The sequence below is a fragment of the Nipponia nippon genome, unplaced genomic scaffold (genome assembly GCF_047370975.1).
Source record: "Nipponia nippon isolate SJK-2023a ecotype South Korea unplaced genomic scaffold, ASM4737097v1 scaffold_1, whole genome shotgun sequence".
Classification (NCBI taxonomy): domain Eukaryota; kingdom Metazoa; phylum Chordata; class Aves; order Pelecaniformes; family Threskiornithidae; genus Nipponia; species Nipponia nippon.
In genome coordinates this window covers 180,987-204,172 of record NW_028262290.1, presented here as the reverse complement: position 1 = coordinate 204,172, position 23,186 = coordinate 180,987, and the positions used below count along the sequence as shown (strand labels likewise).

Below are 23,186 nucleotides of genomic sequence, written 5' to 3'. Positions count from 1 at the left end.
AATTTTGTTGGCTTTTTTTTTGTCTCTTCCTGCATGTGGAGCCCATGATTTTGGAGACCATGCGACAATGTCTCTAGGAACTTTCCTGAGTTACTGTTTCTGAGTTCAGTGTTGTGTGTGCATGGTTTAAGGTATTTTTTCCATAGACTTATTGTCTGTGCTGAAGCTCATGCCATGTCTTTTTGTCCAGTTTTCTTGACCTCATTTGAAGTTCCCCACCACCAGGCTGGTATTTGGCTGCTCAAAACATCACAGTATCATTGGCAGACCTGGAGATTTCACTGTTCATTACCTTTTTCAGGTCACAGATGGACATGCTGAATAACACCAGTCCTGCACCAATCCCTCAGGCACCCCACCAGTGAATCTTTTGTGTCCTGAGCAGCAGCTGTCCAGCCCTGGCCTTTGTTTCTTCTCCTTTAACCAGCTTTCAGTCCATTAAGATGGTCTTTCCTCCCATCCAGTGGACACAGCTTCTCTAATAGCCTTTAGGTTCAGACCTTGTCAAGGGCCATTTGGAAATCCAGAAGTTATGTCTACCATATTCCTTCCTTCATGTGTTCATTGTTTCTCTCACAGTGCAGGTCAATGAGGCAGGATTTGCTCTTACCAAAGCCAAACTAACTCTTTCCCAACAAACCCCGCTTATCCACATGCTCACAGATCTTACTCTTTCTTTGTTGACTCTGTTGTTTTACCAGGAATAGAAGTTAGGTTTCTTGGTTAGTAACTCTGTAGCTCTCAATATGCCCTCTAGAGCACTTCTTGAGGACTGGAGTTGTACTGACACTGTCAGTCCTGGTACAGTGGCCATTTGTAATGGTAGATGATGCACATCCGACAACAGCCCTGCAGTTTAACATTTTAGTTCCTTCAGTTCTTGTGAGAAAGCTGTCTTCTGGTTACAGTCACAGGCAAAATAATGGAAAAGCTGACACAGGATTGGTTCAGATGAAAATGATAATATGAGAATATAAGAACATATTGAATGACACTTTAAAGCAAATCTTACTTCATTCTTTCCCTGTGTTCACAGATATGTTTTCTCTTGGGGAACTTTGGTTGCAGAGAGAGAAGTCAAAACAGGCCTCAGAGGATGCTGGAGGATAGCCTAGGGACACAATCGGTGTCTCTCCAAGGACAGATGGAATTTCCTTCTTCAGTTGTAATACTAATGATTCTTTGTAGGTCATTCCCCGTGGACTGGCATCTCGCAGTGGGCTGCGTGTAGGGGACAGGATCCTGGAGGTCAATAGTATTGACCTGCGCCATGCCACCCACCAAGAAGCAGTGAATGCCCTGCTCTCCAACACCCAGGAGTTGACCATGTTAGTAAGGCGAGATCCGCCACCACCTGGTATGCAGGTAAGTTCTGGGTAAGAGAACTGGGGGGAATCGCACTCTTCTTCATAGAAGGATCACTTTTGAAGGCCGTTTCTTATCTAGCTGGAAGTCTGGGACTAGAATACAACCAAACTTGGGGTTGAAGTTTCCTTCTCTTGTGGCAGAACCCAGTCTCTTGGAAGTATATATCCAGTTGAGGACTGTGGAGGGTCTGTTGCCATGCCCATGGTGATACTGTGATTGGAGAATGATCAGATTTCATGAACACCAGACCTGAACGGGAGACAGAAATACAGAAAAGGGTAGAGCCTCATCAAAAGGAATAAACTGTGCCAAATGAGTGAAAGTTCTAATTCAGGCCCTTTTCAGGGTAGTTAGAATATGACCAGCTACTAGGAGTGTTTCCTCAACAATTCCAGTCTGAACTTGACCTAGAAACAAGGAGACTTTTTCTGTGTTTACAGGAAATATGCATTGAAAAGGCTCCAGGAGAAAAGCTGGGCATCAGTATCCGGGGTGGAGCAAAAGGTCATGCTGGAAATCCATTTGATCCCACTGATGAAGGCATCTTCATTTCTAAGGTACCAGACCACTAACTCTGCAACTTGGTTGCATGCAAGGACTGCTAGGGAAAAGAGTGATCCCTGTGGCATTTGTTCAATATGCTCTCTCCACTTTTCACTGAGTACATCAATCCTCCTGGAGTATTCTCCATTCACTGAAGGAGGCACATCTGTTTCATATTTCCTCCTCTACACCAGCTACAAAATTTCTTCTTTCATTTCCTATGTTTGCCTTTTTTTTGTCTTGTGTTTCTTCTCTTGCTTTTTTTTCTGTAACATGAACCCATACATCTTTCCTTTTCCCCTCCATTCCCATTGCTTCACCCAAGTGCTTGTGGCCTTCCTGCCCACTCAAACATGCATGCTCTTTCCTCTTTTCATTGAAAGCATTATGAATTGCTCACCTTTCCTCCTGAGCCACGCGCTGTGTTTGTAGTTTTGTTCCCTTTCCTTTGTAAATGACTGCTTGTGTGCATACTTATTTGTCATGTCACTTTACCCCAAGAAGTAATACGTATTTTCTTTTCAACAATATGCTGTGTATAAGCTTATGCTCCTCCCAACCCTTACCAAAAAGTATTGCCTCTTCTTTCTTGTTAGCAACAGAGCATAGTGATAAGCGGTGTAATTTTTGGTTTTGCTGCTGACCAAAGGGGGGCCTCTGGATCTTCACATTAGTGTCACTGGTTCCCTCTTTAGCTGGTATGGTAGGGTAGAAACTCTGCTTTAGCTCTAGAGGTCTTAATAATCCTTGGATGGTGCACACTCCATAATTGCCAGTTAACCCTTTCTAATAATTGGCTACTTTCAAGGAAAGGGTATACTCAGCATTTGTTATTACTTGGGTATAACTTCTTTATCTGAGTTTTAAAGTTAAAAGAGTAAATTCACTCTATCAAAGTAATAGTTGCACATTCAACTGCAATATTTGTAATAGCAGTAAAAGAAAACCTAAGATTATTGTAACCTGCAATTATTTTTAATGATTAGGTTTGTTTTTTATCTCCTTCAGTGTTACAGCATTTAGGGGTTTGGAAGGCTTACAGTTTAGCCCCATTGCAGGGTTAGTTTACCACCCTCCCCCATTCCCCCCCCCCCCCCCCCCCCCCTTTTTTAAATAGTAGTTATTTTAGCCTGTGGAGAACCAAAGCACTGAACTTTTTTGCTCTCCTTTCAACTGTGTTACTTCAGCTTGATCTCTCTTACCTGTCCTAACCAGAATGTTCGTCCTGCTTCTCTTATTTTGTCTGTATATTTCCAGTAACTGAGAGACAAAGTAGTGCTTTTTCTTTTTCCTCTTCTTTGGATGTCTGATTACTACCTTCTTTCTCCTTAGTTTTTTCGTAATTTGCATTTCCATTGGGTCTTTTACTTGTCTTTTTTTTTTTTTTTTTTAAATGTTGTAATCTGGTTCTTCCTTTTTAAAACCTTCTTGATGAAGTGTTACCAGTTGAATGCCGTGAGAAGTATAAATTATACCTACAATTTGAAATTCATGATCTTTCTCAATGGGGATAGCTCAGTGTCCCTCAGCGACATATCAGTAATACAGATGACAGTTGGCATTAAGAACATTTTTCTACATTAACTTCACCTCCTCCCATTATTTCTGGGTGTTCTACTGTCACACTTATGCACTTGCTCTCCCTGGAAAAGAAATTGTGAGTACTTGGTCTTTTTCCATTCAGCTGCATGTGACCACTTTTTGCATGCACACGCACTCACACACACTTAAATGTTTTCCTTTACAGCCCTGAAGAAATTATGTGTAGGCATGCATGACTGCTTTCCCATCCCCCAAACCTAAAAAAAAATTGCATGCAGCATTTTTTCCTCCTCTTTTTACAGGTACTTTATTAAACATATATCTGTTGGTTTTTTTCTCCAAAACAGCTCTCGTAAATCCAGTAAACACCCATGCCTTTGGTTTGTTTTGGGGTTTTTTGCCTCTCTGATCCCAGTAATATGTGGTGTGCAGTAGTCCTTTCTTTCCTTCCTCTGATGTTACCTGTGCCTCCATCCTACCTTGACAACCAGTCATGCATGTTCTTGCATTTCCCCCACCCAGCAACCAACTTTGTGTGCCCTTGTGCTCCCCTTAGTCTCTTGTCATAGATCTACAGGCTTTGCTTGAAATCCCTGATGTTGACATATTCTTTCTGCGAAGCCCTTGTGTAGCACTGGTCATAATTCTCTTTGTAAAGCTTAGTCATGTTGGTTCTTTGGTTTTGAGACTGGGCCTTTGAATTGAAGCCGTTAATTTCTCTCTGGTGTTCCCAGTGCGGTCTTCTGTATACCAAATGTACCAAGGTCTTCATTTGATCTAACTTAACTGTGTATACATCCCATTTTGTTCCAGGCTTTTTGGTTTCCCATTAGAAAAAGTAATGCCCATTTGGTGATTCTGTTCCTTTCCCTAAGGCACTTTGAGTTGTATCCTGTATTTCTGTCTGGTTCCTGATAGTAGCTTCTCCTATTGCCATTGTTCAATTTTTTTTCTCGCTTCCCCAGCTTGCATATTTCTCCTGAGCCTCATGTTTGCATGTGTTTGGGTGGTTTTTGTTTTGTTTTGTTTTTTTCCCTTATCTTTCACTTTGTACCCACAGCAAGTACTGCAGTCTCTTTTCCCTGTTCCGAAGGGGAAAAAAATGAATAAACCTCCTTGCCTTTACTACTTTTGTTCTGGTGGCAAAGCATGCACTTTCATTCTCTCCTCAAACATATATGGATGCGTGCACTCTTTAAGACAAACTCTGGCTTTCGTGTGCCTTATCAATATGCTGCATGTAGTTGCTTCCCCTGCTGATGCTTGTGTACGTGAGGCAAGTATGAGTTCTTGTGACTTGCTGAGGAAAGAAAATAGGAGTTACACGTTATTTCTCTGAAAGAGAGGATGGAAAATGACAGACATGCGTAATTTGTTACGCCTGTCTCTACCACAAAGACAGTGAAAAGTCTTTATGCCTCATTTATCCACAAAAATTATCCCTATGCTTGCCTTTTCTGTCTCTCTCCCAACAAAAAATTATTACACTTTCCTTCTGTGAAGATAAATCGTAGATGCGAGAGCTTTCTTTCTCACCTGCTTCATTGACAAAACAATAGCAGTTTCTTTCCTTGGGACAACACATTTCAAATACAGATTCTTTTTATCTCCCATAAAAGATTTCTTTCACACCTGTTTCCTCTACCAAACTGTACATGTTCTTCCTTTTCTACCCTCTCCGTAAGTATATATAAGTACTTCTACATGCTTTCCCTGACATGTAGCTGCAGCCTTTTTTCCCTGTTTCTGTTGTATGCTGTCCTCTCTCATTTCTTCTTCCCAATGGTCCCCATGCTCTCTAACCTTCTCTTACCTCCTTAGGTGATATCTTGACTCGCTCCATTTGTTATAGGTGAGCTCCTCTGGGGCTGCAGCCCGGGATGGCCGTCTGAAGGTGGGAATGCGGATCCTGGAAGTGAATCATCAGAGTTTGCTGGGAATGACACATACAGAAGCAGTACAGATACTCCGAAGTGTGGGTGATGCGCTCCTAGTGCTAGTGTGTGATGGCTTTGATCCCAAGGCTGCAGCTGCCATTGAGGTGAGAACTGAAGTGCAGGGTGCCCTCATAGTGACCAGTACCACAAGGATCCCACCTCTTTCTTCATAGAAGACTGCTGGATTTTTTTCCAACCTTTTGCTGTAGTTTGGTTTTGATTTTTTCTTTTTTTTTTTGAAGTCCCAGATTTCAAAGTCTGGTCTCCTGCTATATGAACTGGAAGTGGTTGTCAGTTCATAAAAGCAATAGTCTCTAAAGACTGTCTCTCTTCCGCTGATTACAGAAGTGTTTGACAGTATCACTGCATTGGTTAGAAATGTAGTTTTCAAGCTAATTTTCTCCAGGCTATTTATGGCTATTTTTTTCTTGTGCCAATCTTATATTTAAAGTAAATTGTATGTCTGTTTGTTGGTGTTTGCCTTTCCCCCCAGGGAAGCACTTACCATAGCAATCCTGTGCCTTCTCAGCTTTCTTTTTTCAAGGCTTAACAAGTAAGCTTTTTTTATTCTCCACTAGAATATGTACCCAATCCCTGGTCACCTTATCTGTCCCCTTTCTGTACCTGTTTCAATTTAAATTCGTCTTTCTTAGACTTCAAGTTCCTTGAGTAATTGACAGCTGAAATAAGGTTTCCAGTTGTGAAAGAGTTCTGACTTGCCTAGGATCATCTTGGTACCCTGTATCTGGGAGCCCAGGATATGGAATTTTTTGTATGACGCACTGTGGGCTTCCACCATGATGTATTGCCTTTTTGCTTTGTAGATGTCCCCAGGAATTATTGCAAACCCTTTTGCTGCTGGTATTGGGCGCAAGAATAGCCTGGAAAGTATCTCTTCTATTGACCGGGATTTAAGCCCTGAAGAACTGGAGATCCTACAGAAGGTGAGTATTCTGGCTACAGTTGGGAGAATGTTATGGAGTGGAAAAAGTTTCTGAAAATCTCTAGTGTCTCCCTTGGTGCATGGAATCTGCAACATAATGGGTAGTGGACTTCCTTTTTATGGGATCAGCAGGTCCCAGCACTTTCATCAGGAATGCGCTAGGATGGGACTCTGAAATCTTCGTGAGGTTACAGGTGCTCCCGAGTGGGGAGAGAGCACTGGTTGAAGCGGCTCTAACTTTGGTCTCTCCTAGGAGATGGAAATGGTGAGAGAAGCAACTCAGTGGGAGAGAGAAGAAATGGAGAAAGTGGTGAGAGATTTTTCATGTAGCAGAATCTGTTCTTGACAGCGGTTCTGCCAAGCCTGTGAGCCCTAAGGAAAATGCCACAGATTATCTCTACCCAATTGTTAATGCCATGGGGGGCTTTGGGCCTTCTCTCTTCGTAGTGTACCGCTCAGTTACTTTAGCTGTTTTTTGGCTTTGACATAGCTTCCTATGTACCTCTTTGGTGGTACTCTTCTGTTATTTACAGAGTTCGTCTTTGTTACCCGCTGGTACTTTCTGGCCAAGCTGCGACTGAGAAAAATGGCCTAATAGCTTGGAAGTCCCACATTTAATCAGTTCTCTTCATACAGCACTCCATGACCTGACAGAGCTTTTATGAGCAAAGATGAGAACACACAGCTCAAAGTTGTCCTGAATTGAAGAAGTGGCGCTGTTAATCAATCGCAAGTTTGTGCTCCTCAGTTTACGTGATTGTTTTTCTGATTCGTTATAAGAATTTCGTATTTCTGCCCACTATTTCAGCCTTTCATAGAAATAGATTAGCAGAGTCAAGCCCCTCCAGGACTTGGATTTTCTAGTTATCCCTCTTAAAACTGTAATTTATTCAGTCAGATTGTTTTGGAAGATGAGGGAAAATTTAATTCTTCAGTTTTGTCAGTTAGGAATCTGCTCTCCTGGCAGATAAGTATGTGTACTTACGCAGATGTTTCTTCAGGTTCCCCATTTATATATACCTATTTCTTTAGGTTCTTTCTGTAGTTGTAATCACTCAGCTTTTTTTATGTTTGCTACCCCACAAGAGTATAGTTATGTTGGCAATTCTTGATGGAGGTGATCTTTATAATTTAGTTAACACTAGAGATTTTACTTGTTTCAGAAAAAACGGTCAAGGTTTTGAATAGACAATGGCACAGACTGTAAGAGGACAGAGCAATGAACAAGGAAATGGCCATATGACCTTTTAGGCATGCGATATGTGTAATATCGCATATATATTTCATATTTGTATAATCCTACTTTGCCTTCTGTCAGTGACTGCAATGGGCTATGAAGGGTATGATTTTAAGAAAGACTAGGGTATAGAGACAAAAGGGGTTCAGCGTGTTGCAGACTCCCTTTGGAAGCTTTGCTTTATCTTTGCTGGCTTACATCTTAGACTGATGTCAGCATGTGCAGGAATAAGACAAGGGATTTCTGTCCTGAGTATCTGCAAGGTGTTCTGATGGTGTTTGAGATCTAGACTTAGATGGGAATTCTTCCAGTGGAATGACCTTACAGAATAATCTTCAACCTGATCTAGTTGAAGATGCCCCTGCTCACTGCAGGGAGGTTGGACTAGATGACCTTTAAAGGTCCCTTCTGACCCAAACTATTCTATGATTCTATGAATAATTTGGGTAGGAAGGGACCTCTACAGGTCACTTGGTTCAGCTCAGAGCAGAGCCAATTTAGATCAGATCTAGGTTTTTCCTGTAAAATGTCTTGTTCTTTGCCTAGGAAAGAACTGAGAGTGGTTTGTTGTGGTTTCAGAAAACCTGATTTTGTAGTGTTACTGTTACAGCAAAGAGTATTCCTACCAGTTTTATGTTGGTAGCGTATGGATATGAATACTCTCTAGGAGACTTCAGGTAGTATGAGTCATTATCAGCATTTCTAACACCTCTGGATAAACCAAGAGCAAGTCTGGCCCCAAAACCACGCTGCTCTGTCTGAGCAGGTGGCATTAGTTCAGTCTTGGGTAGATAAAGGCTTTTTCAAAATTTATGCTGAGATTACTTAAAAACACCCCAGAGACTTTGTCAAAAAAACAAAAACCTTTATGATTGGTGATGTAGCCTTGGCCATATGTGATTTGAAAAAGTGCTGATGGTATTATGATAGCTCTTTATGAAAAACTTGAACTTGAAATTTTATTAAAATGGTTAATTTAAAAGATAAAAAACTTAGCAATAACTAGTCGTTCAGCCATCAGCAATATTTCAAAACAATGGTGGGCATCTTATAGCAATAGAATCATAGAATTGTTTAGGTTGGAAAAGACCTTTAAGATCATCAAGTCCAACCGTTAACCAGCACTGCCAAGTCCATCACTAAACCATGTCCCTAAGCACCACGTCTACCCGTCTTTTAAATACCTCCAGGGATGGGGACTCAATCACTTCCCTGGGCAGCCCGTTCCAGTGCCTGATTACCCTTTTGGAAGAAATTTTTCCTGTTATCCAACCTGAACCTCCCCTGGCGCAACTTGAGGCCATTTCCTCTCGTCCTGTCACTTCTTACTAGGGAGAAGAGACCGACCCCCACCTGGCTACAACCTCCTTTCAGGTAGTTGTAGAGAGCAGTAAGGTCTCCCCTCAGCCTCCTCTTTTCCAGATGCTATCATTATTCTTCATGGAGGCTGAACAATACTCTGTAATTGTGGTTCATCTTTCTTGGATGTTTTACTTTTGATACATTTTAAACCAATATTCTGAAGTTGCAGTGATGTGTATTTAAGGACTTCTAAGTTAGATCTATATTCCCATATACTGCCTTTTCTCTCACTGTAGTGTGGCTTAGTATAATTACAGTGTTGTCTGTCCCAACCTCTGAAGAGCTAGAGCTGAGAAGTATGCCTATAGCCTGGTGATCAGCAGAGACCAAGATTCCCCTTCAGAATTGCCTGTGCCTTTAAAAGATTTCATATTTTTTGGTGCCCCTTCCATTAGGGTAATAAGAGGAGGTAGCAATGGATGCTCCAGACTCCTCTGATGTCTCGGGATCCATGGCCTGGGACCCAAGAGCAAAGACAAGTTTTTCTGCAGTTGCCTTTTAGCATGACCTTGAAACTGGGATTCTGTCTCTAATACTAGTTTTGATGATTAAATTTATACCAGTGATGGAGCCATCACTGTATGGTAGCCATTGCAGTGCTGTAGGGAGCTCCCACCTCAGTGCCAGATCCTCAGTAATACTATTTGTGTCACCATTCTTGGACCTTTCCTCTAATACTTCATGTACAGTACTTCATGTACAGTACTTCATGTACAGTACTTCATGTACAGTACTTCATGTTCAGTTTTGCACAAGAGTGATAGAGATCAAATGTGTTTCCTTACAGTAAGGTTGTGAACTGAAGAAATGGGAAGAATTTTGGCTTTGTTATACTCACCAGTAGTCACGTAAAGGTTTTCAAATACCACTGTTGCACTCACCGCGTACATCTCTCAAGTTCAGTTCTTTGATAATTCAGTTTCTAGTAGCAATATTAGTAACTCCAAATCTCCATGGACTGATTCATGGTGCATTTCTCTATCCCAACTCTGTAGTTATTTTTCTAGTCTTAATCCAGAGCTTCCCCAGGCTCCCCAGATGTTGTCAGGGATAAATTGTGAACATTCGACAGCTCCATGTGGGCTGGTTGGCACTCTTGTCTCTATTCAGCTTAAGACCTCAGAGGAGGATCGCATACAAGATTACTGTCAGCTTGAACACTCACCTTACAAATAACACTTGTCTGAAATAAGCATAACCAGATTCAGAATAGGCTTTAGCTTAAATATCCCTAAATATCTCCTTGGGTCTTGTGATCCTCCAGAGCATTAGTGTCTTCTCATGTTGCTCCTTAATGTCTGGAGATCAGCGATGTGATGTGGGACACTGATTATTTGCTAGTGGTAATCCACAGAAGCTTTTGAAGAGAAGGGCCTAGGTGCTTATCAGAATTTTCAGTTAGGTCCTTCTGTATTTCTCAGATGCCTTCCACCTCCTATCCTTCCAGCCTTGGGCCTTTTGGACCATCTGGTTGCTGCTGTTTGGGAGGAGCAGTCAGGAGGGCTGCAATACACAACAGAACGGAAGAATGATGCTGCTTTTGTCCATAGCCCTCACTCTGCAGCATAGGTGCTGGGCAAAAAGTCACAAAAGTATAAATGCACAGAAATCATTCTTTAAGACAAGTAAAATGTTATTACCTTCCTCTTGCAGCTTGGAAGCAAGGCCATAGCTGGGGCTTGTGAGATTAGTTGCTGGTCACTCTTATAATATTCCTGTGCTGTACTGAATGACTGAGAGCTGACCAGCTGATTTTAAGCCCTGCCTTATGCTTATACAATTTCTGTCTCTATATTTAGTCTTTTGGCTGTGATGCTATTAACAAGCATGTGATTTTTTTAGGTCTTTTTCCTTAGTGACAACTAGGCCTGTGCTCTGTAGATTTGTTTTTCCATTCCCTTCCAGCCTTTCCAGTCTGTGCTCTGTCAAGATGTCTCTTCTAGCAATAAGCAATCTTCTCCTTTCCCTTGGTGATGGTGTAGCTTGTGCTTGGGGAGGGGCTTTAGCTCCCTTAGTGTTTCCCCAGGATTGACCCTGCTGAGGATCTTAGAGACATCTGCTCTCTTCCCCTCATCTGATGACACCCTGGCTTGTGTTGTACGGGGCGTCCATTCCCGTCCGTTTTGCTGGCGATAACCAAGCTCATGCAGAATTCCAGCTCCTCTTTCCCTGGGCCCAACGGAAGTGCTGGGTTTCTGCTCGCCCTCTCCTGGCGCCAGCACTGTTCATGCTCCTCTGTGCCCCCTCTGGAGTTACTGCCCAGCATGGTGCTGACCTCTTTCCCTCTCTCTTTGCCTGTGCTGCTTGGATGCTGCTCTGACTCTGTCCTGTCTCATGGAAGGAGTGGATGCGTAGGGAGCGGGAGGCAGCCACACAGCAACTTGAGGAGGAGGCAGAGGTGAGGAGCACGGTGGGAGGGTTGGAGAGTTGCAGAAAAGGGCTGCAACTGGACTTGAAGGCCAGAGAAATCTCTAAAAGTGCTTGTTCCGTGTAATTTATGTTCTCCACTCCCTTACCTGCCGCCCCCCCTACCCCCCCAAGACTTGACATTTGGGTATAAGAGAAGATATCAGAAATGAAGAAGTCTGTCATGTGATGGAGGAAGGAATGGTGAAAAACAATGGCTAGAATTAGAAAAGCAGACAACTGCAAATGGGAAGCAAAATCAAACGAAATTATACAATGAGTGTGAGTTAAGGTTGAGAGAAGATACTGTAGAGGAATTGTAGATTTGAACTCTCAAATGCCTCCAAATCCAGACTGGAAGCCTTTCTGGATGCTATTTGGAGAAAACTGGTATGTATGTCATGTTCTCCTCTCCCCCTATAAGGGCGTGGACATGTGCACATGGGGGCAGGAGGAATGGTGGGGATCCATGCACCAGTGGGTGACCAAGGGCCCAGGGCGACATGTTCTCTGCAGTATTTTTCAAGCCCAGCCTCTGTCATGGGTTCCTATGGTTGTGTTTGGAACAATTCCAGGCAATGGGATCTTTCTGCAGAGTTTGGAGATAAGGCCTTGGTTATTACTAGAGGTGGTTTCCTTTTAATTGCTCTTTCTAGTTGATGTAGTTGACTTCTGGCCTGATCTCTTCCTGGTGTTTGTGTTTTTTTGCTCCTCCCCTTGCCCCTCTCCAGAATATCACCAGTGAGCCTTTGAGACTGGACTATCGGACCCTGGCTGCTTTGCCCAGCAGTGGCTTACAGAGAGTCAATCGCACTGTAAGTGAGGGGCTGTTGAGATGTGGGTCCCTGCGTGGGGGAAGCTGTGGTCGTTCTCTTACCTGCCCTCTCCTTGTACAAGCGCTGGTGTGAGAGAAGACAGTACTCTCTTCAGAGGAAAACTGGGAAGCAGAACTGTGGTAGACTTTGACAATGTCTGAAACAGGAGGTAGTGACAAAAGAAAGATTAGAATAAGAAAATGAGGAGAGCAGAGAGCCAGGTTGCTTTCCATTTTGGAAAGGGAAGTGGCCTGTGTAATTGCAAGAGGCAAAAGGAAGTGTCTCGAACAAGGCGGAAAGAACAGCCCAGCAGGAGAGAAGGATATATGTGAATGGGAGAGTGCGGGGGATTTATCATGGAAGGAAGCAACTACTGAAAGCTGCAGAGGAGGGGGGGGAAGATTCTTCCTGACACAGAAGATCACAATGTTGTGTGCACAGCTTAGTTGGAAATTCATTGTGGGATGGTGTTTAGAAAGGAGGAGGAATGCAGGGTGCTGATACCAAAAGTATTAAAAGAAAGTCAAGATCCATCTAGGACTGCAGAAGGCAAAGTGGCAGTGATTGCTTATCATGACTTAGCCCTGATACAGCCTTGAATACTCCTGCCCCTGTGACCTTTCAGTCATTGTTTCAGTCCCTGATATGTAGTGGCACCTCAGCCAAGAGAAAATCCAGATTTCACAAACTTCACAGATTACGAAGTCATCTGTCTCTCCTGTGTTGTTTAAAATCTCACCTCACTTCTCCATCTTTGCTTCCTTTGGTCATGTTTTATCTTCCCCGCGTCATACCTGTTCCACTGGGTTTCTGCCTGCTCCTTCAGGTACATCCTCAGTCTTCACCTCCATTCCTTCCCTCCTATTGCAGCAAGACCACCCTTTGCTTTCATCATCAGATTCTGCATTCCCATTCCGTTGTTTCAGGATCATCTCTTTTACCTTAACTGTCTCCATCTCATTCCATCTAGCAGGTCTCCTCTCCTATTCATCTATCTTCTCGTTGACTTCAGGCCCTCTTGCTTTTCTGCTTTCACATTGATTAGAGCCCTGCTTTATCTCCAGCTTTGTCTCATTTTGTTCTTCCCCATACTCCCTAGCTTTTGGGTTTTCTCTCCTGGCTGTTCACACAGAAAAGAATTATCAGGAAAAGATTTAATGTATTTTTAGCATCTCTTAGTGTAACTTAGTAGCTGGAAACAAGGGGAGAGCCAGCCCCACGCAGCTGCCTCTTTGCTCCACAGCCCTAGTGTCGTCCAGAGCAGAGCGGCATTTGGGAACTTGTGCCTTAGCAGTCCATGTCAGCCCAGGAACGCCTGGCACTGGAATGTGGGGCTGAACATGCTGGAATGCCGGGGTGTATGGGCGGCATCTATAAATGTCCCATATCAGGGGAAGGGCCAAGTGGTGCCCATGTTTATCTTTTTCCAGCTGTCATTTCCCCAACCCTGTCTTTGCTCTGTTTGAAAAAATATGTCTGCCTAGATGGTGAGTACAGGGAGATACGGGCTTCAAGGACAGCAAGGTTCTGGCATTCCTTCAGGAGCTGTGCCTAGCCTGTTTGGTGACTGCCTGGAGGACTCGGACACAGCCAGCAGAAAAGTATGCAGTTCAATTAACAGATTGTCTTATCTCCAGGCAGTCTGACTGGATTAAGATGACTAATGCTATTGCCCAGTTCCTATAGTATTTTTCTCTTTCTTCCTGTCTCTAGGCCAGCTTTCTCACCACATACATTGTCCTCTAAACAGCATCTACATATCTTTTGTTGCCCTATAATTCCCTGTAAGGGAGTTGCAGGGCCTGCTGTCCTTCACACTGTTGAACAGGAGGAGGTGCAGACCTCTGTTATGACTGCTGTAGATTGCAGGTGGGATTTGTCATGAGGATTCCCCAAGAATTGCCCCTAAAGAAGGGGGCAGATGGTTGTCTATCTTGGATTAATCTGTATTGCTGTGTGTTGGTCCTTTTCTGAGCAAGATTTAACAAAGGCTTACTGAGATGCAAGCCTATTTTGTCTGTATACTTTTAAAACTCCAACTGAAAAATTCCAGTTGAAAGCCACATGAGAATGCTCATCTCAGTGATGCCCTCCAGCTTGATGTAACTTGATGTCTGCAGAGTACCCAGTGCGCTACAATGGCTGGATACTGCCATCACAGTAATAAAAGAGCCATTATAGTCTCTGTCTTCTGCATAGTATAGGCTTGAAAACCATACCCATGAATGACTGCATCTAGCCACAGCAAAACATCTAAAAATCTAGTTTTGGTTTCTGGACTACAAGAAATGGAGACGACTTTACATCTGTCAGTAGCATGTCACCATGGTTAGTTAATTAACAGTCTGAATCTATTTCTCTTCAATTTCTAGCCATTGATTCTTTCTCTGTACTTGTTCATTAGATTTAAAATTAGATTTGTTTCAGTGTCTGGGGCAAAGTGATGGATCACAACTGCAAATGCATTTCTTCTGTATTTGCCTTGGAGGATGCAGGGTAAAACATGATTGTCCTGTCTGCTAGGCAAAGCTGGGAAAAGCACACTGCATTACCAAAATCTTTGCTTACCCAAAATAGAAATTGTTGCTTGTCTGATAAAAATAGCCCCCTGTGAAGTAGAGGGAGCAAGGCATCCTGCACTGGAATACACTGCTGCAGCAGACACGCTGGAGATTAAAGCGAGGGGTAGATGAAGCTCAGTTCCAGTCATGTCCATGAACAAAACAGGGATTGAGGCTCCCCATCGACTGTCAGACTTCATGCAGTCTTGCTGAGATGCCCATCTCCACAGTGCCCTAAAAGTGTTGTTTACTTTTTCCCTTTGTGTGAAGCAAAGTATGCAGTGGTGGTGGGATTCACCTGGAAGCCGGGTTGGTCAATGTTGGTGCTCTTCTGCTTGGCAAGAGAAAGTGGCAGTGGTATTGGAGGGGCCTGGCTGTAGGACCAACAAACCCACTTTGCAGTGGTGGATTGCTGGCAGTGTTTTCATTACAGCATCCCCAATGAACAAATAATGTTCCTGAAAGTACTTCTTGCCAAGCATAATTTTATGTGCACTAGAGCTCTTGCTAGTGTAGTTTATGGCACTCTGGGAAAAGGAGGTTGGAATTTGGGTTGGTTTTGTTTAGGTTTTTTTGGTAGGGTTTTTTTACATTGGAAAGTCATGTAGCTACAATAGCAAAATTTCTAAGGGTAGTACAGGCTTCACTGTCTGAAGAAATATGATATGAGCCAGGGCTCTGCCAACCACTGCTTTAGGTTGGGTTGGGGTTGAGGGGTTAGGGGAGGGCCTCAAAAATTCCTGAGCCTCTCAGCTGCCATTGTAGTCACCAGCCCACCCAGCTCTTGAGAGCTATTTTTGTGAATGCTGCTGTGACACAGGAGTTGGAGAATGTGATCTGATCAGAAGAGGTCTTTCTGCGCCCCAGCAGGCACTTGGATAGAAGGAGATTTGACCATTGCTCTCTGATTATCTCTGCTTCCCTGAAGAAGGCTTTGGCTGGGGTAAAAAACTTTTTTTTTTTTTTTTTTTTTAACAGTATTAAAAGAGGAAAGGTCAGTGCTTCATCTTGGATGGGTACAGTTGAGCCTAGGCAGAACTGGAGCTCTGTTTCAGTCCTGCCTTCAGTAAGAGCGCTCAAAGGGATCTGTGCTCTGTTAGCTGTTATTTAGCTCTCTGTTACTTGTTGGTGTGTATTTTGATGAAGTGGGGCCATAAAAGCACGTTTGCCCATGCAGGTGTGATGGAAATGTGTGGGGTAGATGATATGGTGATAACTGTGTAACTGTATGGAAATGCATTGGAGCAAAGTGAGAGGTGTTATTCTGCGTGACAGTGCTGGAACTACTTGAAAGTATGCTGGGGTGAGACAGTTGATGCTTGGCCATGTGGTGGTGGAGTTGAATTGAGGATGTGCTGCAGTGAGATGGAAGAGGATGTGTGCTTGTGTGGGTTTTGGCAGTCCATTTTGCTAGAGAGCAGCAGTGTTACTGGTGAGCTGCTGAAGTGCCGGCTGGAATGTGTATGAGAGCTGGAAAAGTGGAGGGGGTGTGTTTGTGCCTGTCAACTACTTGGTGTAGGTATTGCATGCTGACAGCAAGGTCCTCTCTTGGAAGTAGCATTTGGGATCACAAGATTGGTGGTAGAGTAGAAGAGAGGGAAGGGATGATCATGTGGGCATTAGTACTGGAATTCTTCTTTCCCCTGTCCTTCAGCATCAACAGCTGCTCTGTATTTTCTCCCTCCTCTCCTCTCCTCTCCTTTACTCTGTTCTCCTTATTTCTTTCTGATCCTTTTGTTTTCCTCTCAGCTTGTTCAGTATAATAAGGCCAGCTCCAGAATGGAGGGCGACTGCGCTATGCTGTCTCTGCCAGTGGCACAGGACAGCCGAGATTCATACCCAGAAACAGCTGCAGGCCCGGTCATCGGAAGTGTGGCTGGCCTTCCTCAGGACCCTGCATCACCTGGCAAGTGCACGAGCGGGGCAGAAAAGCCCCAGCTAGACAACCAGGATCCCACAGGTTGCCCCTTGTCCCAGGACCAGATGCCAAAGACGCCAGAGCAAGAGTGTATGATCGACTCTCAGCCGATCCTCTTCAGTGAGAACCCCTTTGTGGTGGCTAACCGCAAGGGGAAGGCAGCAGGCAAGGCTTGCCTGGGGGGCCCGCCCCTGGGCTATGGCAGGGGGGGAGTGCTGAAGACCAACCTTTACTCCAAGGCAAGCAGTCCCACGGCGTGCTGTGTGTGGCATGCAATCACGCAGCTAAGGCCACCTGCATTCTACTAAACCCCTGCGCATGCACTGGACCCCAGATGCCAGGCAGCACGAGGCCTGTGCCAGGGGCTGGTCCCACCTAACATATGCTTCTCCAGTGTTGTGTGCAGACGCTGTCACTCACTGATGGTCAGTGAATTGTCTTCCAGCCACTAATGTACCCCAGTTATTGCCAAATGTGCATGCTGCTGAGCCCCTCTTTGAGGGGAAGTAGTGATGTCAGGCGACTTCCCCAATGTTTCTCTGGGTGGGCAAGAGTCAAGCTAGGAGCAGCGGTGTTCCCTGTCTGCTGTGGTTGTGAGTGGGGAGCTGGCAGGGTTTGTAGAAGAACGGTGGTGGTGTCACACTTACGTATCTGGGCCTGAACAAACACAGCTGTTTTTAGACTTCTGAAAACTAAGAAGCAGTGCAGCTGACAGTTAATCTACAGCCCAGGAGCATGCTGTTCCTTGAAGTAACACATTTCAGTATATCTAGACTTTCAGATTTCAAGGGAGAACTTTGCTTTCTGCTCTGGGAGATCTGTTTGTATTTAACTTTCTCACTGTTGCACAGGAAACCTGTGGCAGAGCAAGGACTAGACCCAAAGATATTACATTCCAGATTAGCACGACACCACTCTCCGCTTCTTCCTTTCTCAGCCTTTCAGGTCTGAAAAGCAAGAGAAGGAAAACAACCGCAAACAAACAGCCCACAGACACGGAAGAAAAAAACCAAACAAAACAACACTCAGCTGTAGTTCTCTTAGATGTTTTTAGCCTAATTCCTTGGTGAGAATTTGTTTTTCACAGTTATGTAGGCAGATAAGCATAGACCAAGGCATGTAGTTGAATCTCTGTAACCTCTCAGTATATTTAAAGTCAAAGGCTGTGGTTTGGACATTATAGACATCCAGCTTTGGAATTCAAAAGATCAAAAAAGCAGCAATCACAAAGAACTGACCCTTTTTGAAGGTAGACTTTATACCAGATCAGCTATCATCAGTCTGGAGGTGGGTGTCAGTTAGCTGGAGCTTATCTAATGCCATGTTGCTGTCAAAAGGGGTCAGTTCCCCCTGTCTGCATGTTCTCCTCCTGTGTGCTGACACCAGAACTGGAGCAGTTGTGTGTCAGCTGGGTTAGGGAGCCGAAGTCCCTGAAAAACGTATTGTAGAACAGCTCCTTCCTTGGGGATTGGTACACTGCATGTGCTGGCACATGGGAAGACTTGGATAGCAGTAGCTGGAAGCAGGGTGAGCAAGAACACTCTTTGCAATGGAGGCATGGAAGTAGATCAGTTGATACTGCTGCATTCTCTGTCATTACGGTGCTAAGAAGGACCAGATATTTTCTGTGCTCCAGTATAAACTTCAGATCATGTCTCCTGGCTTGGTCAGTAGAAATAAAATTGTCCAAGGCTGACTTGAATCAAATTAACATGATTCACTAGCGCATGGGTATGGTATTAATGACTGCAGAACCCTAGATTTGCTTAAACAGTTCTCTAGATCCGAAATGACCCGTTTCCATCTTTAAGCATCTAAAATACTTTTTAAATCGTGCTCCTTAATCCTGTGGACAGACTGCAGGTAATTACTGGGACTCTGCTCTCTTGTGTAGCTGTTGGGGCTGGCTGTAGGCTGGCTCAGCCTGAGCGTTGGGCTGATGGGGTCCCTCTGTCAGAGAAGGGGAAGAGCATCTTCAGTCATAGGCTTGCCAAGCTGGTGGAGAGGGCTTTAAACTAAAGTTGCCGGGGGAGGGAAACCTCAATCCATCCCACTCCTACCAGTTTGATGCCAGTGCCAGCAATAGATGCCCAGAGCCTGGAGAAGGATCACAGGTCAGCAGGAGAGCACCTGAAGAGCAGCACAAAGGAATTCCAGCCACTCCAGCCAGTAAATCGGCTTCATTGGGGGTCCAACATAAATGTCTCTATGCAAACACGCATAGCATGGGGAATAAACAAGAGGAGTTAGAGACGTGCGCACGCCTGCAGGGCTCTGATCTTATTGGCATCACAGAGACATGGTGGGATGGCTCCTATGACTGGAGTGTTGGAATGGAAGGATACAGGCTCTTTAGGAAGGACCGGCAGGGGAGACGAGGAGGGGGTGTTGCCCTCTGTGTCAATGACCAGCTGGAGTACATGGAGCTCTACCTGGGGATGGATGAGGAGCCAACTGAGAGCCTATGGGTCAGGATTAAAGGGAGGGCAGGGACAGGAGACTTTATAGTGGGGGTCTGCTGCAGGCCACCTGACCAGGAAGACCGAGTGGATGAGGCCCTCTAGAGACAGACAGGAGCAGCATCACGTTCACAAGCCCTGGTCCTCATGGGGGACTTCAACCACCCCAATATCTGTTGGAGGGACAACACAGCAGGGCATGAGCAATCCAGGAGGTTCCTGGAATGCATTGTTGATAACTTCCTTCTCGAAATGATAGAGGAGCCAATGAGGAGAGGTGCTGTGCTGGGCCTTGTTCTCACCAACAAGGAGGGGCTGGTGGGGAATGTGAAGCTCAAGGGCAGCCTTGGCTGCAGTGACCATGAAATGGTGGAGTTCGAGATCCTTAGGGCACCGAGGAGGGCACACAGAAAGATCACTGCCCTAGACTTCAGGAGAGCAGACTTTGGCCTCTTCAGGGATCTGCTTGGTAGAGTACCATGGGATACCACAGTTCTTTTGCTCCTTGGGTATTAAAAAAAAGAAGAAAGCTATTGCAGGAGAGAATTAATTGTACTGTACTTTGCAATGGTCAGAGGAGGTAATGAGGACTTTAAATAAGAAAGCTTGGATGGATGACTTGGCATGCTTAGAGCATTTGACTTCATAATTTAGTAGACTGTATTTTTTTCTCACAATCTGTATTAAGGCATATAGTGCCCTGGCATGGTCTTAGACAACACTATGTTATTGAAGGTGTTGTTTTTCAAATAATGCATAACAGATGTCCTTTTCTTTTGAAGTCACTTGAAAGATGTGTAGATGTGGCACTTAGGGACATGGTTTAGTGGGACTTGGCAGTGTTAGGTTTATGGTTGGACTTGATGATCTTAGAGGTCTTTTCCAACCTAAATGATTCTATGATAAAGCCCTGCAGGGAGGAGGGTCCCAAGAAAGCTGGTTAATATTCAAGGATCACCTCCTCCAAGCTCAGGAGCGATGCATCCCAACAAAGAAGATGTCAGGAAAAAACACCAGGAGGCCTGCATGGATGAACAAGGAGCTCCTGGACAAACTCAAACACAGAAAGGAAGTCTACAGAGAGTGGAAGCAAGGACAGGTAGCCTGGGAAGAATACAGAGAAATTGTCTGAGCAGCCAGGGATCAGGTTAGGAAAGCTAAAGCCCTGATAGAATTAAATCTGGCCAGGGACGTCAAGGGCAACAAGAAAAGCTTCTATAGGTATGTCGGTGATAAAAGGAAGACTAGGGAGAATGTGGGTCCTCTCTGGAAGGAAATGGGAGACCTGGTTACCTGGGATATGGAGAGGGCTGAGGTACTCAGTGGCTTTTTTGCCTTGGTCTTCACCAGCAAGTGCTCAAGCCACACCGCGCAAGTCGCAGAAGGCAAAGGCAGGAACTGGGAGAATGAAGAACCACCTGCTGTAGGAAAAGATCAGGTTCGAGACCACCTAAGGAACCTGAAGATGCGCAAGTCCATGGGACCTGATGAGATGCATGTGTGGGTCCTGAGGGAACTGGTGGGTGAAGTTGCTAAGCCACTATCCATAATATTTGGGAAGTCGTGGCAGTCCGGTGAAGTTCCCACTGACTGGAAAAGGGGAAACATAACCCCCATTTTTAAAAAGGGAAAAATGGAAGACCTGGGGAACTACAGGCCAGTCAGTCTCGCCTCTGTGCCCAGCAAGATCATGGAGCAGATCCTCCTGGAAACTATGCTAAGGCACATGGAAAATGAAGAGGTGATTGGTGACAGCCAGCATGGCTTCACTAAGGGCAAATTGTGCCCGACAAATTTGGTGGCTTTCTATGACAGGTTTACAGCATTGGTGGATAAGGGAAGAGCAACAGATGTCATCTACCTGGACTCGTGCAAAGCATTTGACACTGTCCTGCATGACATCCTTGTCTCTAAATAGGAGAGACATGGATTTCACGGATGGACCACTCGGTGGATAAGGAATTGGCTGGATGGTTGCACTCAAAGTGGAGACCAGTGACGAGTGGTGTTCCTCAGGGGTCGGTATCGGGACCGGCACTGTTTAACATCTTTGTTGCCGACATGGGCAGTGGGATTGAGAAGCACCCTCAGCAGGTTTGCCAACGACACCAAGCTGTGTAGTGTGGTCAACACGCTGGAGGGAAGGGATGCCATCCAGAGGGACTTTGACAGGCTTGGGAGGTGGACTTGTGCGAGCTGCATGAAGTTCAACAAGGCCAAGTGCAAGGTCCTGCACATGGGTCGGGGCAGTCCCAAGCACAAATACAGGCTGAGCAGAGAATGGATTGAGAGCAGCCCTGAGGAGAAGGACTTAGGGGTGTTGGTTGATGAGAAGCTCAACGTGACCTGGCAATGTGCACTTGCAGCCCAGAAAGCCAACCATATCCTGGGCTGTACCAAAAGAAGGGTGGCCAGCAGGTCGAGTGAGGTGATTCTCCCCCTCTACTCTGCTTTGGTGGGACCCCACCTGGACTACTGCATTCAGCTCTGGGGCCCTCAACATAAGAAGGACATGGACCTGTTGGAGTAGGTCCAGAGGAGGGCCACAGAGATGATCAGTGGCCTGGAGCACCTCCCCTATGAAAACAGGCTGAGAGAGTTGGGGTTGTTCAGCCTGGAGAAGAGAAGGCTCCGGGGAGACCTTATAGCAGCCTTCCAGTACCTGAAGGGAGCCTACAAGAAAGCTGGAGAGGGACTTTTTACAAGGGCATGTAGTGATAGGACAAGGGGTAACGGCTTTAAACTGAAAGAGGGTAGATTTAGATTGGATATAAGGAAGAAATTCTTCACTATGAGAGTGGTGAGACACTGGAACAGGTTGCCCAGAGAAGTGGATGCCCCATCCCTGGAAGTGTTCAAGGCCAGGCTGCATGGGGCTTTCAGCAACCTGGTCTAGTGGGGGTGGAACCAGATGATCTTTAAGGTCCCTTCCAACCCAAACCATTCTATGATTCTATAGCTTCCTGTGGAATGGGTGTCTTTCCTATGCTTTGGGCTACTCGTAAAGGTCTTACTAGTAGGCCAACAGCAATGGATGTGGCTGGGGATGAATCTTATCTCCTTTCGGTTGGCAGTGGCTTTTTTTGCTCAGTGTCTAAACAACAGGAGGTTTGCCTAGACTGTGGCCCAGACTGGGGTTGGACCCACAGTTGAGGGCTAAAGAGAAGTTAGGGGGAGAGGATTCCTGGGGATGTCTTACAAGGCAGAAGGCTTTAACCTGATTCAGTTGGCCTTACAGGGTTCGGATATGATGTCAGTTCCAATGATTAATGTCATTCCCTTGCTGTTTCTAGCGCTTTTTGCAAGTTTCTGCCATGTGACAGCTGCTGTTGGGCCCAATGCTAACTCTGCTCTCTCACATTGAGGTGGCCCTTAGTTGGCCTCGGGCTGGATGTCAGTGGTCTCCCTTGCCTCCGGGTCTCACTGCTAAGGGAGAGGCATGGAAGTTGCTGCTGTATGGTAACTATCTAGCTTTGTCTTCTCTCTTTCAGGCTCCTGCGGGCGAGTCTGGGACAGGAAATTCCAGGCGTGAAACCCCCTATTCTCCTAGTAATCAGCAGGTGAGACTGCCCCCAGGACAGGCAATATGGGGAAAGGCAGGAAGGCATGCTTCCAGGGCAAGATGACACCAGGGTAGAAGGGCAAAGGAAGATGAATATGATTTCCATCTTTGAGAGTGATACCTTTGAGGTGGAAGGGTATCCGTCACAGGAGGCAACTAGAGAACTAGGGGAAGAACTCTGCTCTTTCAAAATATCTCAGAGACCCAGGAGTATAATTAGCTAGTCATAAACTCGGTGGAAAGTTACTGCTCTGAGGGGTATCTTAATTTGCAGGGTAATGAGCAGGGGAGTACCTAGAATGACTACAAAATGGTAGTTGTCTTTTTTGAGAATGGCCTCACCAATGCCTTATACAGAGTCTTTAATTCTGGTAATTGGTGTGTCGGAAGAAATGGAGAAGTCAGGACTTGGAGAATCATCTCAGGTCTGTAAACCAGTGCTACTCAGTCTCCCAGAGAGATTCCTAGGTCTGTTTGTGATGCTGCCGGCAACCCACATCAGCTGTTCGAGAGAAAATTGAAAGATCCTGCAG

At 45.1% G+C, this 23,186-nt stretch overlaps 1 protein-coding gene across 50 annotated transcripts in view; it reads left to right on the top strand.

Annotated features, from left to right (window-relative positions):
• The window catches only part of SCRIB (scribble planar cell polarity protein), a 117,255-nt gene that overhangs the window by 62,352 nt on the left and 31,717 nt on the right, over positions 1 to 23,186 (top strand). For 15 of the 50 annotated variants that reach the window (XM_087770532.1, XM_087770844.1, XM_087770610.1 and 12 more), the window contains 9 exons: positions 1,189 to 1,365; positions 1,809 to 1,925; positions 5,306 to 5,494; positions 6,215 to 6,334; positions 6,587 to 6,643; positions 11,274 to 11,330; positions 12,070 to 12,153; positions 16,464 to 16,871; positions 22,583 to 22,651. In XM_087770532.1, coding sequence (XP_087626658.1) covers positions 1,189 to 1,365; positions 1,809 to 1,925; positions 5,306 to 5,494; positions 6,215 to 6,334; positions 6,587 to 6,643; positions 11,274 to 11,330; positions 12,070 to 12,153; positions 16,464 to 16,871; positions 22,583 to 22,651 — 1,278 coding nt within the window. The remainder of the gene's footprint in view (positions 1 to 1,188; positions 1,366 to 1,808; positions 1,926 to 5,305; positions 5,495 to 6,214; positions 6,335 to 6,586; positions 6,644 to 11,273; positions 11,331 to 12,069; positions 12,154 to 16,463; positions 16,872 to 22,582; positions 22,652 to 23,186) is intronic. The other 35 variants (XM_087772450.1, XM_087771552.1, XM_087771471.1 and 32 more) reach the window with 13 other exon arrangements.